Here is a 13,139-nt window from a genome sequence, read left to right on the forward strand (position 1 = left end):
TGCAATGTTTTATATGAATATTAGAGGTGGCTTAGCATTCATGTCAGACCATTGTTCCTCTGCATCAAGGCACAGGTGCAAATATTCATCTAGAACTAAAATATTTTTCTTCTTTTCTGGAAATGAAGGGTAGGGGTTTTCTATTGATTTCAAGCATCTAAAACATTACTTAACTAAATTAAGATATAGTGACACTACTAGTGCAGCAGAACTCCACTCAGTAAATTTTATGAGTCAGAAGAGAAAAACAAAATTGAAAGAATTATCCAGAAAGCAAAATAATGATTAGGAGAAAATGCCGTTGTGTTGGAATCCCTCTGAAGCTGGTGTGAAAGGTGGGGCAGCATTTCTCTGTGCAAGCACCTCATTCTCAGTTTCCCATCTATAGTTTCACATAAAGCTATAAGCAGCTCATGGAGAGAGTTACAAATTTAATAAGAAAGTACATTTTAAATTCCTAATACTCTGTACAGTTTTGTACATCAAATGATGCTGTCAGGACAAAGCAGTCTCAGATATAAACCTGGTATGGTGCTATAGAATATATATATGTATAGGCTTCTTTACTAACATTTCTACATATGTAGTATAGAGATTTTTGTAGAAACTGAGAGATAGAATGTCATTAAAAACAATGTTATTCTGTAATGTTCAGTGATGAGGTTTTTTTGGACTTCTGTTTGACACGTCTGCTATTGGTCCTCCGATAATTACAAAATTCAGCCAAAGCTGATGAAAGAATCCATGTGTTTTGAGTCAGATTCAGTGATTAAATAAAAGGGAAGGTGAACAACTAGCTTCACTTACTATTTATGGGAACATGGGGATCAGTTCTCATACCATTGTAAATAAAGAGGATATTTCTACTGAAGTTTCTGGTTCTACATGTATGTGTAAATAATGTGAAGAGAGAATTAGAACACCTGAGTTGTTAATTCCAGTGTAATGAAGAAGCTACAAGCACTGTGAACATCACTGTTATTGAGGGACTTGATTTTTCTCATATGTAGTACTTGTGTCCCATCTTCAGAAGGAAAAACTTTGTATATCTCCATTTCCTTAGGAGACTTCCCCTGTTTTGCTATGTGAGAACTCGAAGCACTACAGGACTACTGGGTTGGAGTTAGCTGTACAGCCCTTGCAAGTGAGAAAAGTTACGGGATTTAACTTTCAAACCCTTTTTATGACTTTCTTATCTCCTTGAGGAAGACGTAACTTAGGCCTGCTGTTGTTTTTTGTGCTTAATGTGTGTTCCATGATAGGGAAAAGTGAACCAATCTTGTGCGATTTTAACTTAAAATACTAACTTCCACAAAGAAAACCTGGTAAACATGATCTGTGTGGGGATGTTTGCACAGAGAAGGTTCTGATCCTGAAAGTTTATTCCTACTGTAACATTTAATATTTCTGCTGTCCTTATTATCACAGTTTCTGGCATCTCAGTATGGTTTTTCTACAGAAGACGAACTGTTATATAATTACATGTTAGTTACATTTTCTTTTTTTTTTTTTTTTTTTTTCCTTTTCACTTCCTTTATCCTTTGGATTTTTCATTTTTTTGATATACTATTTCCTTCTGTTATATGGCCCGCAAATACAGTTTGGAATCTTTACTGTTCCTGTCCTCAGAATAACATCCTCCTCCCCTCCCCCCTCCATGATCTAGGGAAGTACTGTCATCTGTATTTAAATGAGAAATATTGAAGCTGAAGGTCAGGATATTTTTTCAGCTCTTTCAAGTCCTGAGTGAGTACCTTAAATGGATGGACTATCCTCCTCTCTTGTTTGTAAATTTTTTTACTTTAAAAGCATTGGCATTGAGCATTAGAGTCAATAATAATATTAATAATACAAATTTTGCTCTCTTTATAACACCCCTATGTTCATTTTATTTTGGTGTGCTATGCCCTGGGCTACAGTCTTCTCTGTTAACAAAATAAAACTACTCATTTTTCTTTTCTCTTTACATCATATTTTAGTGTTTGTATCACTGTACAGATTACTCAAAGCCTGTGGCCTCTGCCATATCATTATATTCTAATTCAGCAAGAACAGGTTAGCTGTGAGTTTTTAGTTGCAATGTATAATACGTATTTCACTGTTTGTATCCAGTATTATCACATTTTTTCCACATAGAGTCTGAACAGCTTGTATTGAGTATATATGAAGCATTTCTAAACTCACTGAAAGCACTAAAGCATTCATAACCAAATCTCTACTTGCTGCTGAAAAACCCTACAAATAATTTATTCAAAAAATTGTCATCTTCTTTCTTCCACATGCACATGCATGAATTAACACTTAATATGTACTTGAATTAACACTTGATAGGTACTCCTAGTATTATTTAGAATGTAAGGTGGCAAGTTCTTCTGGAATTTGAGACTAATTCTAAGAAACTGGCTAAAGTGTGGTGTTTTGGTGTTTTTTTTTAATAGCAAACAATACTAAAGTAGGATTGTATATACGAGATAGTGAAGAAATCTCTAAACATAGATAAAGTCCTCCAAGGCTTATGTCAGACAGAGTTCTTCTTTTCATGTCTGTGAAAGAAAGTAAGGAGTCCAAGAGACTCATAGGAATTCTGCTTTTTGCTGGGCGCCAGTTTGGAGGAGGGGGAGGTTGAAGCTCTGGCTAACATCACATTCTTTCCTACATTCCTGACGCGGATTACATTTTAGGAGTCAACTGTGGATTCACCACATCCCTAAAAATGGGGAAACGTATCATTGTGCTGCTCCATGAGCTGACCAGGCACTACTCAATCCAACCCTTTGCCTAGCTGATTACTTGGACAGTTTTGGAGTTGTTTGGTGGTAACTTGTGAACAGTTTATGTTGTTCTGGTCACTGCAGTATTTTTCTTTTGAATGTATTGGTTTACTTTGATTAGAACTGTTGTGAAAAGCAGTCAAGGAAGAAAACCTCTGAATGTAAGGTATTCCTCAGGAAGCACTTGAGAATTGCTAAGAAACAACGCAAGAACAAAAAGTCCAGCAAACACGTGAGATCAAAAAAATGTTAAAGGCCACGAAAGAAACATTGACTCGGAAGAGGTGGTTATTTGCAGGAGCAAAGCTAAGGTACAAGCATTTGCTGGGAAACGCTAAGGCAGGTAAGCCTGCCTCAGTTGCCATCAGGGCATGTCACATCTTTGGGGGAAATATTCAGCTGGATTACTATATACATTCTTGTGACTGACTTGTTTGTAATACAAAATAAACCATTCTGTGATTGGTGAAGTCTGAAGAAGAGATAAATCCTTCACATTCTTTTGAGAAGGGAAAAAACCAACAGAATGTGACGCTATAAATGGTCAAACAGGGTACAGTTACCCTGAACGCTCAGAGGTGCAATGATAAAGTGAGGAGCTGGGAGGGCACTCAGGCCCAGGGACTCCTGTCTCCATCCCAGCTCAATGTCAGGGCGAGACCTGGATGTGCATCGCTCTTCTGCCTGTCTCCTGTCTCCCCCGGTTAGGCAAAACGGACGCGTGGACCGGATGAAAGCCTTGGTGTGATCCAAACTACGCAGGGGTGGGTGCAGGACCCTGATGTTTGCTGCCAGCAGCTCGGTTTGCAGAGAGCCAGAGCGGGGGCTGTGGTGGCGGAGGCGCAGCTAGCCCTGCGGCCAGCGGCCCCTGCCCGCTGCCTCACCTGCCTGTGGGCATGCTGACGTGGGAAAATGAAGGGTTGTCATGAGCTTGCTGCGGTAATTCCATTTTCGCTCTGCTACCTGCGATTTTATGGCTAGACTAGGAAAGACAGTCTGGCCTATGGTAAGTTTAGGATTGTATTAAAACTCCTGTTCTGCTAATCATATTAGTTTCAGATTGCTCCCACCTAAGAAATTGCTTAAGCGCCTGAGGTTTAGTATTTGTGAAACTAGGATGAATCCTGCACGTTGTCGGTAAAGCATTTCCATCCTTTTCATAAGCAGAGCTAACAAGCCATTTTTTGTTTTTCTAAATCTGACAAACAGATTTTGCTCTGCAGAATGTTTTCAGTGGTTCTTAATATTAATTCCCGTTTTTATGGACATAGAGTATTAATTTTTCCTCGCTCAAAGTTTAAAACACAGATTCATATTGAGACATAAGGGAGTGGGGGGATCTCACACCTTCACAAGAGAAGCTATTTGGTGTGGTTTGCATGCTGGACATGTTTGCTGTGCTGCCTTCTGCACTGGGATGCTACAAAGCACAATGGAAGCATTCATAAAACTTTTTATTGACTAAGGAGTGGACAGTAGCATATGGGAACATCAACAATTGCTAACTGATCATGAAATAAAGAAATTCCAGTGTTCTAGTGTTATAAAAAGAAGGGGAAAAAAAAGTCATTCAGAACTTAGTCATATTGGTTCAGCTGTTGTAACCAAAGACTGATAAGATAATAGAGGTCTTTGTGGCTGTTTTCTACTGAAATGCTTTATCTTTATGATGCACTTGGGGCCCTTTAGAGTAGAAAGCTTTTTAAACTGCTTTTGGAGTTAGAACTCAAATTAGATGCTATTGCAATGGCAAGGGGGCTCCTTAGACAGCCCTCACAAAGTGACTTTTATCTCTGAAGCCCTTCCATTAGATTGTTACTTTCTTCTGTTTTCCCTGTTTTTTTTTTTGTTGACTTTTCCTGCCCTATTTTGTGGCATTTAAAAGGTGACCCAATCAAAAAAGGCTAAATGCTAAATGCTGGACAGAGCCTGTGAAGTAGAGACATCACAGCCTATCTGATGTGTGCTGCAGACTGCCGTGTTAGACAGAATGGTTTAACCAGGTTATCTCTGGGCACCTAAGATCAAATACATTGTCTTTTATGTCTAGCATTGTGGTTTTGCTTTCTTTTCAAACAATGTCCATAAAAAAACCACCAAACCAAACCACTAACAGAGGAATTGATTCATAAAGGCTTTTGTTTTTGTTTTTTTTTTTTTTTTTTAAAGCTGAAATTGCTTAACTTGATTCAAAATCATTTTTGATTGTTGGTTGAATTGCTTTGGTTGATGATACTTTGGAACTGCAGTTTTGTGATTTAAATCCCTTCTTAGTTTCTGGCAAAGCCCATGCTTCTTTCTTGCATTACTGTCTCTTGATTTCATTAAAGACACACTATGTGTTTACCCTAAAAACATAACAGGAGTGATAATTTGTGATTTATTAATTTGTATTTCCTGTAAGTATATGGGGCAAAAGTTAGTTTAGATGCACTGCATAAACAAGGATGATATTTGTCATGCTTTACACTAATCACAGAATTCAAGAGAACCAATAATACTTTGCAGCTGTGTAGAGATTCCATGCAAAGATCTTAAAGCACTTGAGAAGCATTAACTAACCAGGCATAAAAACCTCTGATTGGTAGTGTTCTACTTTGTGTACATGTTGGGAAACTAAGGCAAGCACATTCAACGACCCACCATAATTTCATGTCACAGCTAAGAATCCTATTTCGGCAAGCTTTGGATCACACCTATAAATTTTTAGCTTATTTGTGACTCCAGTATTTTGTCTTCCATTCACTTGATAGATTATGTGGTTTTATCTTGTTTTCTATTGCTGAGTGTCAAAGAGATTAGTTTAAATTATACTATGTAAGTCTAGAAGTCTATTTTTTGCTATTCCTGCTTGGGTTTTTTCCCTTACCAGCAGTTATTACTCTGCCTCTATCTCATGACAACTTGCCACAAGGACAGTTCCAAATTTAACATTGAAAAGCCTCCTGTGTCTGCTGACGTGCAGCTACATCTGTATATAGACCAAATATGTAGTAAGAGGTAATACAAGTGTTGTAAGGTGGTAAACCAGAGGTTGATATAATAGTTATATTAGGTATCTATACTTACAGGATAGTAGATTTTAATTTTTTTTTTTGCAATGCTTAAAGAAATCTAGGCAGATAAAATGCAAGACGATGTTTATGATTTTTATGAAATGCATTGTAAGATATACAAGGATCTTTCTATTTGTGTATAAGAAATCATGTAATATTGTGATCAGTTTTAAAAGGTAGGGTTTTGCCACAAGCAGAATTCTTTCTAAATGTAATTTTAGACTACAAGTTGAACTTTTCTCTCTTCTTCAGCAGATTTATAGCTACTTTTTATTTTCTCACTCCTGGTTAGATTGACCTATGACCAGAATTTCTCAAAAGTTCGCTTTGATGCCTTACTTCTGTTCAATCTGACCATTTTATTTCAATTTGTGCTCAAACCCATACAAAAATAAAGGGTAAAACAATAAGCACACAAGGAAAAATTAAAATACTGCTACAACAAAATTATTTTTCAGCTTATATATTTCACAAAGGCAAGAATATATAACCAAAGGACTATAAAAAATAATAACAACTATTTTTTTCTGAACTTTTGATGAGACTGTTGTATTTATATTTTTAAAAGAAGTCCTTAAACACTACTGACTTCCCACCAACACTCAAAATTTTAAATGCTGCTGGTAAAGGGAGTCAATGGATCAAATTCAGTATATCTGAAGTCACTGAAATAAAGGGCCCTAAGAAAAATGTGTCAATTTTAAAGGTCTTTCCTAACTGAAGACCATTTTGTGATAGAGCCAGAGGTTAATAAAATCAGTAGTGAATGTAGCAATTTTACAGATAAGCTATTCACAACAAGTGTAGTTACTTGAATAAAAAGCTAATTCAGTTCTAAAATGCCACATGCAGTAGCAGTGAATAGCTGCTTTTAGGTGCTTTCTGGAGGAGGATAAAATACAGAATCACAGCACTCTTCTTTTCCAGCATCCCTGGCTGCCTGTAAATTGCTGTGAATGGGACTGTAGGCTGACAGACTCTATTAAGACAAACTGCCTTTCTCATCGGAGAGATAAAATAAATCAGGTGTTTAGTCAAATTAAAATACTTCAGATGGAGCAGGCCCTGGGGAGCACTGATCCACCTGACAAATCTGAGAGAAACTCAAGACAGATGTGTTTTGGGGATAAGGAAGACCCCATGGAAAAAAAAATGCACTGCTGTCTTTGGAGTAAGAGAATAGGATTAGAACAGAGAGAGAGCTGTGATATATAATATTTTATGGAAGCTGGCATATTTACTGTGTATTTTTTACTAAGCTTTTTGTTTTATCTGTTTTTATGGCAAATACATTTTACAGATAGCTATATTTTTATTTTATTTATAGATATTTTTAGTCAGCAGCAGAAGTTTATTTACTGGTAATGAGTTTAGGAATCTCATTGCTTGCTGCAGTAAGTGGATGCAAAACAGATGATGATGGCACACAGCTACTGATGACCTCTCTTGGCCCAGCCAGATCAGCTCAATCTGGTCTGCATTCTGAGCAAGTTGGTTTTTATTGGTATTTAAACTGTAAAATAATGGTTGGGATTTTCCACTCTAAAATTAAATTATACCTCGCCCCCACACTGTTCCTACAATGACATTCTGCATCTTATGCTTTTTCTTGTCTTGAGCAGTGTTCGGTTAGGTGTCTTGCAGCTTCATGGAGGTCTCGTTATTTTCCAGGAGCACAGTGTACATTTTGTGGCCATCAGTGCTATTCTGTTGTTGGATTACATAGCAGAGTACAAATTAAAGAGTAGAGTACTTTAAATGGGGTCATTCATTTCAGATGTGTTTCTCTGGGGGGAAAAAGGAAAGAAAAACAATTACTATGAATTCCTGAATAAGAACAGTTACTTCTGCCTGCTATTGTATAAAATTCAGAAAAAAAGAAATGACCTTATAAATTTGCTGCCACTATATCAAATGCTTCTAAATAGCTGCAACCAAACAATCAAATTTTCTAGCCTTAGCAGACACTCTTTGTGGTAGCTTTCTACTCATATTATGAAACAAGTACAAAGTATACAGAAGAACATGGAAATGGAGCAGGAGATTAATATCTGCTTTGGTGTGTAAAATATTTTATGACTCTAAGATCAGGGGCCTGCATTACGATGCCAAAGCTGCTTGACAGATGTGAAAGTCTCAAGCTGTGGATCGCAATAAGTATCATTTGAGGCAGCACGTTGCTACCCGTTGGCTTTCTAAAATAGGTGGAGTGGTTGATCTCTTCTAGTCATGATGGGCAAGGGAGTTTTTCTTTGGCAGAACAGTCTTTTATCTGTGAAAATGAATTTCAGTATACAATAACATATTCAAAAGCACCCAAATAACCTTTGATCCATGGTGCAAAATCTTCAAGACTGAATAATACGGTTTAAGAGGGTTAAGGTAAGTCTATACTGAAGTTGCAGACAGTTGAAATGATGTCAACAGTGTGGAGCTCAGTACAAGCTAATGGATCCTGGCAAGGCAGTACCTTCAGTGCAGACATTTTCCTGTCCACATATGTGCCTAAGCTTGCTTTCAAAAATCTTTTGTTGTTGTTGTTGTTGTTTTGAAACAGCTTTTTGCACAGAACTCTTATTGCTTCAGTCACACATATCACCCTAAGGTTTTGCAATGAGTTGGTCTGAATGGTAGAGTGTCCTTCAGCTTTGACTTCATGCATCCATCATACTTCTTGTGACTAAGAAAATTGCTAACCATTTCTAAAACTTCTACTACAACAGAAGTTACTCATTTTTCCTTGTCCGGAGGCCTCTGCCACGTGTATACTGAATTAAGATTTGGCATTACAGGGTACTGAATCATAACTTTGTTGCAGATTGTTTTAAAACTAAGACAGTTAATAGTGGCTAAGAAATTGAATATTTTCAGTACTTTATGTTGTTAAATGCAATTAAGAAATGTACAGAAAAACAGGTACCCTTTGTTTATGGGAGTTTGCTTTGTTTCGAGTGAATGACTTGAGCCATGCAGTTTCTTTTTCCATAGAAAGCCATTATAGACAGAGGTTTTCTTGTATGCTGCTTTTGCAAATGAAATTGGTCCCACCATAGCACGATGTAAGTAGTAGAGCATCATGGGTTTGTCACCTGCTTGGCAGCAGTCTGTTTTGTCTTCCCTCTCCTTATGAAACCTGTCAACCTCTCTCTTCTCTTCCCTAGAAGATATCCAACTTACTCCTGGGAAGAAGGTGGAGTCATAATTTTGGTGACAGTTTCTCCATTTCCTCCCAGGTCCTGTTCCTCACACATTTTCTTCCTCTTCAAAAGCCCTGTGACTTCTTTATCACAGTCCTCTATTGTGAATGGAGGAAAGGAAGTATGTGACTACTCTCTCTTTTGTGCCACTTCTCATATCATTGTGGCAGATTACAGACCTGACTAGTTCTTGGTTTGGTTTGCTTCTTCTCTGATTCTCAGTTCTCCTGTTCAACAGGAAATTGCTTCATTTATCCCACTTCCAACTGTAAACCTCTTTCAGATGCTCTTCCAATATTCCTGAACTGCTACCTTACTGTAACTGTATTACCTCTTCTAGAGCTGTGCATCTGAGATGCTCACACAAGGAAATGCAGTGTATGGCTCAAATATAGGAGCTGACATTGCTGTTTGTGGCAGAGTAATATGTTTGTATGTAAGATGGGATATTTGTGGATTGATTTGCAAAAGGACCCTGTACTCTCTACTTAGGAGACCCATGCAATTTACCCATAAACAGACCATTAAGCATCATTAGTGCAAAGAATAAATGTACCGTAGTTTCATATTAATTAAGTGCTCTCTGTAGAGTAAACTTTGAAAGTTAAATGAAAATTTTTAAGCCATTTTCTCAGGTTAGCCATTTCTCTTAGGGACAAGTAGAGCTCATTCTTAATATGCATTCCATGACCAAAGCTTATATTTACCCAAATGACCTACCAGATATATGGCTATTTTAGAGAAATGATCAATAAACTATTAAACTGCTTCTTCCACTGAACAGCATCTTTTAATTTTTTTTAGCATTTTTACATACTTGTGGAAAAAAACAACAAAATATATAATGTGAAGGAAAATTATGTCTAGTAAACTGTGAATGTATTTATCACACTAGGCAGATTTAGATGGAAAAGATATAGGGATTTGTACACAGTGCATCGTTAATTACTCCTGTCAGAAAAAAAGAAATACTCTCTATCTTTTCTGCTCCGATTTTTGTTATATCCTCCACTGCTTAGAGCACAGCAAAGCTATGTGCTAGATTCTTCTGGGATTCGTTAGTAAAATATATATTCAAGCTGCCACTTGAAATAAGCATGCTGGTGATTCAGCCTTTTTTATTTTATTTTTATTTTTAATATTGCTTGGTAACTATTGTCCATCTCATATTTACAGTAAATCTTTCCTGCACATTTAGGTACACCAGAAAGCCTGGCAGAAAAAGAGCGACAGCTCTCTACTATGATCACCCAGCTGATCAGCTTACGGGAGCAGCTCCTGGCTGCCCATGATGAACAGAAAAAGCTGGCAGCCTCACAAATTGAAAAACAACGGCAGCAAATGGACCTTGCTCGCCAACAGCAAGAACAGGTGAGGCTCCAAGAAAGAAACCTGTGACAATGTTTCATGCAGAATGCTTATCATAAACACTGTTCTGCTTGGTGTTTCATTTCATCTTTTTTTGCTAAAGAGCTTAAATATCTTCAGAAATTACATCTTTTTCCAGAAAGAGGAAACATTGTAAGACCCTGAGAAAAAAAAAGTCGGTGTGGACATTCAAATAATTTCTTTCCTAGGATAAATGGCATTTGATAGATTTCATGGTTCTTGTTTCTTGCACTGAGATGCAATTTTGGAAGCTGCAAATAAGCCAGACTATAACCATTTTTTAACTCTCTCTTTTTGATGAGAAAATAATTGGGGAAAACCCCCCAACCTTAAGCATCCCCAAACCTTCAAATTTCTTCTACAAGTAAGGTTTGACTTGTTTGTTCTTGTTGTGGGTTTTTTGTTGTTGGGTTTTGTTGTTGTTTTTTTTAAAGACACAGTTTTCCAAAGAGCTGTGTTTTTCTCATTGTACAAAAGTGTAACAACAGTGATCCCATATCCTAGTCCCCTAGGCATTAGATCAGTCAGATCCAAATTAATGTGTGGTTTTTAGGAATCTGACATTACTACTAGAATTATCTTTTCAGTTAAATGTATTTTATAGGATATATACAGCAATATATGCTCTGTTGATTTTAATGAGTTGTGACGTCTGGTATTTTATGTGCTTGAGTATTTGCCCACATGTAGGAATATGGACTCATCCCCTAATGGAAAATAACATAAAGGAACACTGTAAAAAATCAGAAGTTAGAATGTCATTTAGCCATCCAGAGATGACACAGTAATTAACTATTGACACTTGTGAATAAGCTAGCACAAATTAATCTTGACACATTTGCAGACGAGTGATATCTTACAGTGAACACTTTGTAATTATATTTCAAAATGAAAATTAAATGACACTTAAAACTAGGTTGTCATGCTCAATGAAGCGAGCATGTAGCTCAACCAATAGGCAAATAAAATTCAGAATTTGAGCCACATGGTGCTCGTGTACCCTACTTTACTATGTCAAGCCTATACATCAAGACTATGCTATGGTAATTGCATTGCAGAGTATTGGATGTATTTTCTATCACAGTACTGTTCCATCTAAGAGGAACTATTGACATTAGATGCTTCATGGTATATTTCTGGTTTTCATCAGGCAATGCCTATTCAAATGGTACTATATTGTACATACAGGTACACAAAGCTGTTCACAAGCAGTCTGAACTCTGGCAGATCAATGCTTTTGCACGTGGAAACAAAGATCTCATCCTTCCCTTGGCTATAGCTTACCCTGTCAGGTAGCAGCCAGGTCACTAGCAGCTCCAGACAATTCAGGACATAGGATACTGTGTATCCGTCAAAAAAGATCCAGCACTAGAAGGAATGACCCATGATGCAGCTCCATGCAGTGTCTGATTTCAATGTGAAATTACAAAGAATTCCTTTCTGAAGCTGAATATCATGATTCGCTTTTTATTACCTTCACTGAGATTTTAGCAGCAGGGACAACGTGGACGTAAACCTGACGGAGCTTGTCTTTAGTGACAAGCACTACACTTCTAAGATGGAATAGCACAACTGGTGTGTTACTTATTAAAAACAGTAACTCAAGCACTCATACAGGTTTTTAAATATTCTCTGTAGCACTGTTACCATGAGAGTTGCTTTTCCGAGCGTAGACACTAGTGCTGACCACTGACCTGACAACTGATGGCCTGAGGTCCCGGGAGCTGCCCCTCCGTTACCCGGACAGACAGGCTGCTAGCTCTGTTTGCACTACCTTTTCACTAGTGGACTAGAGCCTGTGTCTTCAGTCTTCATTCACCATATTTTTGTTGACTTTACTGGGAGATTTGTCCATACATATTTGAACATCAGGCTCATCAAGGGAGTTTGGTCCCTGTTACAAGCATCGGTGTAGTGGGCTATGATAGTTGCTTGATTCCTTTTCTGTGTGGCACGTTGCCTCGATCCAGCCCCAGAATTATGTAGACCTCAATTTTCCTCTTTGAGATCATATGCAAGACTTAAAATATGTATGAATTTTGTGTTGGTCTCCCATCCAAAAGTGAATTTTAACTGTAGCAGTGAAAAAAATTACAGAGTTATTTCCAGGTGACAAAGTGAGAGGTTAAGGAACTGCCAGACTTGATCTCAGTGTGTGCACCACCGCAAACATATATAAAAATATGTAACTGCAGATTCCTTATGAGTTAATCTGAACAGTTTGCACTAAAAACTATGTGGTTGTTTATTTCCAAATCAACCTTGCTACATTTCTGTAATTTTTTTTATCATAAAAATATTTTACTTAGCTTTCTCTGTTTATAACAGAGTAAGTGTGCTCAGAAGATGGTGGGGAAGGAGACCAGGAGGTTGTTTTGCCCAAACCGAAACAGTAGGTTGAGTGACCAAACTACCTTTGTCACCAACTTCTTGCTGTTTTATGTGGTTCCTCTGCTCTAGATATATATTTATAGGAGGGGAAATTATACTTAAGAAATGAAGGTAGCGGAAGTGCTGAGGCCAGGGTTTCCAGGAAACACAAATCTTGTCCTCGTTTCAGCCTGCTGCAGCGTTACCCTTCTAAAGCAGAAGGCCTGTTGTTCCCCCAGCTGCCTGCGGCTTTCCCCCATAGCTGCAGTCCATGGGAGCCAGTGCAGGGAGCAGCTCTGCGGTCTGAGGGCAGGATCCTATTTCCCTCCTGCTCTTGCATGCTGATTTTGGATGGT

At 37.7% G+C, this 13,139-nt stretch overlaps 1 protein-coding gene across 7 annotated transcripts in view; it reads left to right on the top strand.

Moving 5' to 3' along the window:
• SOX6 (SRY-box transcription factor 6) overlaps nt 1-13,139 on the top strand; it is a 381,650-nt gene that overhangs the window by 219,994 nt on the left and 148,517 nt on the right. For all 7 annotated transcript variants that reach the window (XM_049819851.1, XM_049819852.1, XM_049819846.1 and 4 more), the window contains one exon: nt 10,223-10,395. In XM_049819851.1, the coding sequence (XP_049675808.1) occupies nt 10,223-10,395 (173 nt within the window). The remainder of the gene's footprint in view (nt 1-10,222; nt 10,396-13,139) is intronic.

The sequence above is a fragment of the Accipiter gentilis genome, chromosome 17 (genome assembly GCF_929443795.1).
Source record: "Accipiter gentilis chromosome 17, bAccGen1.1, whole genome shotgun sequence".
Classification (NCBI taxonomy): Eukaryota; Metazoa; Chordata; class Aves; order Accipitriformes; family Accipitridae; genus Astur; species Astur gentilis.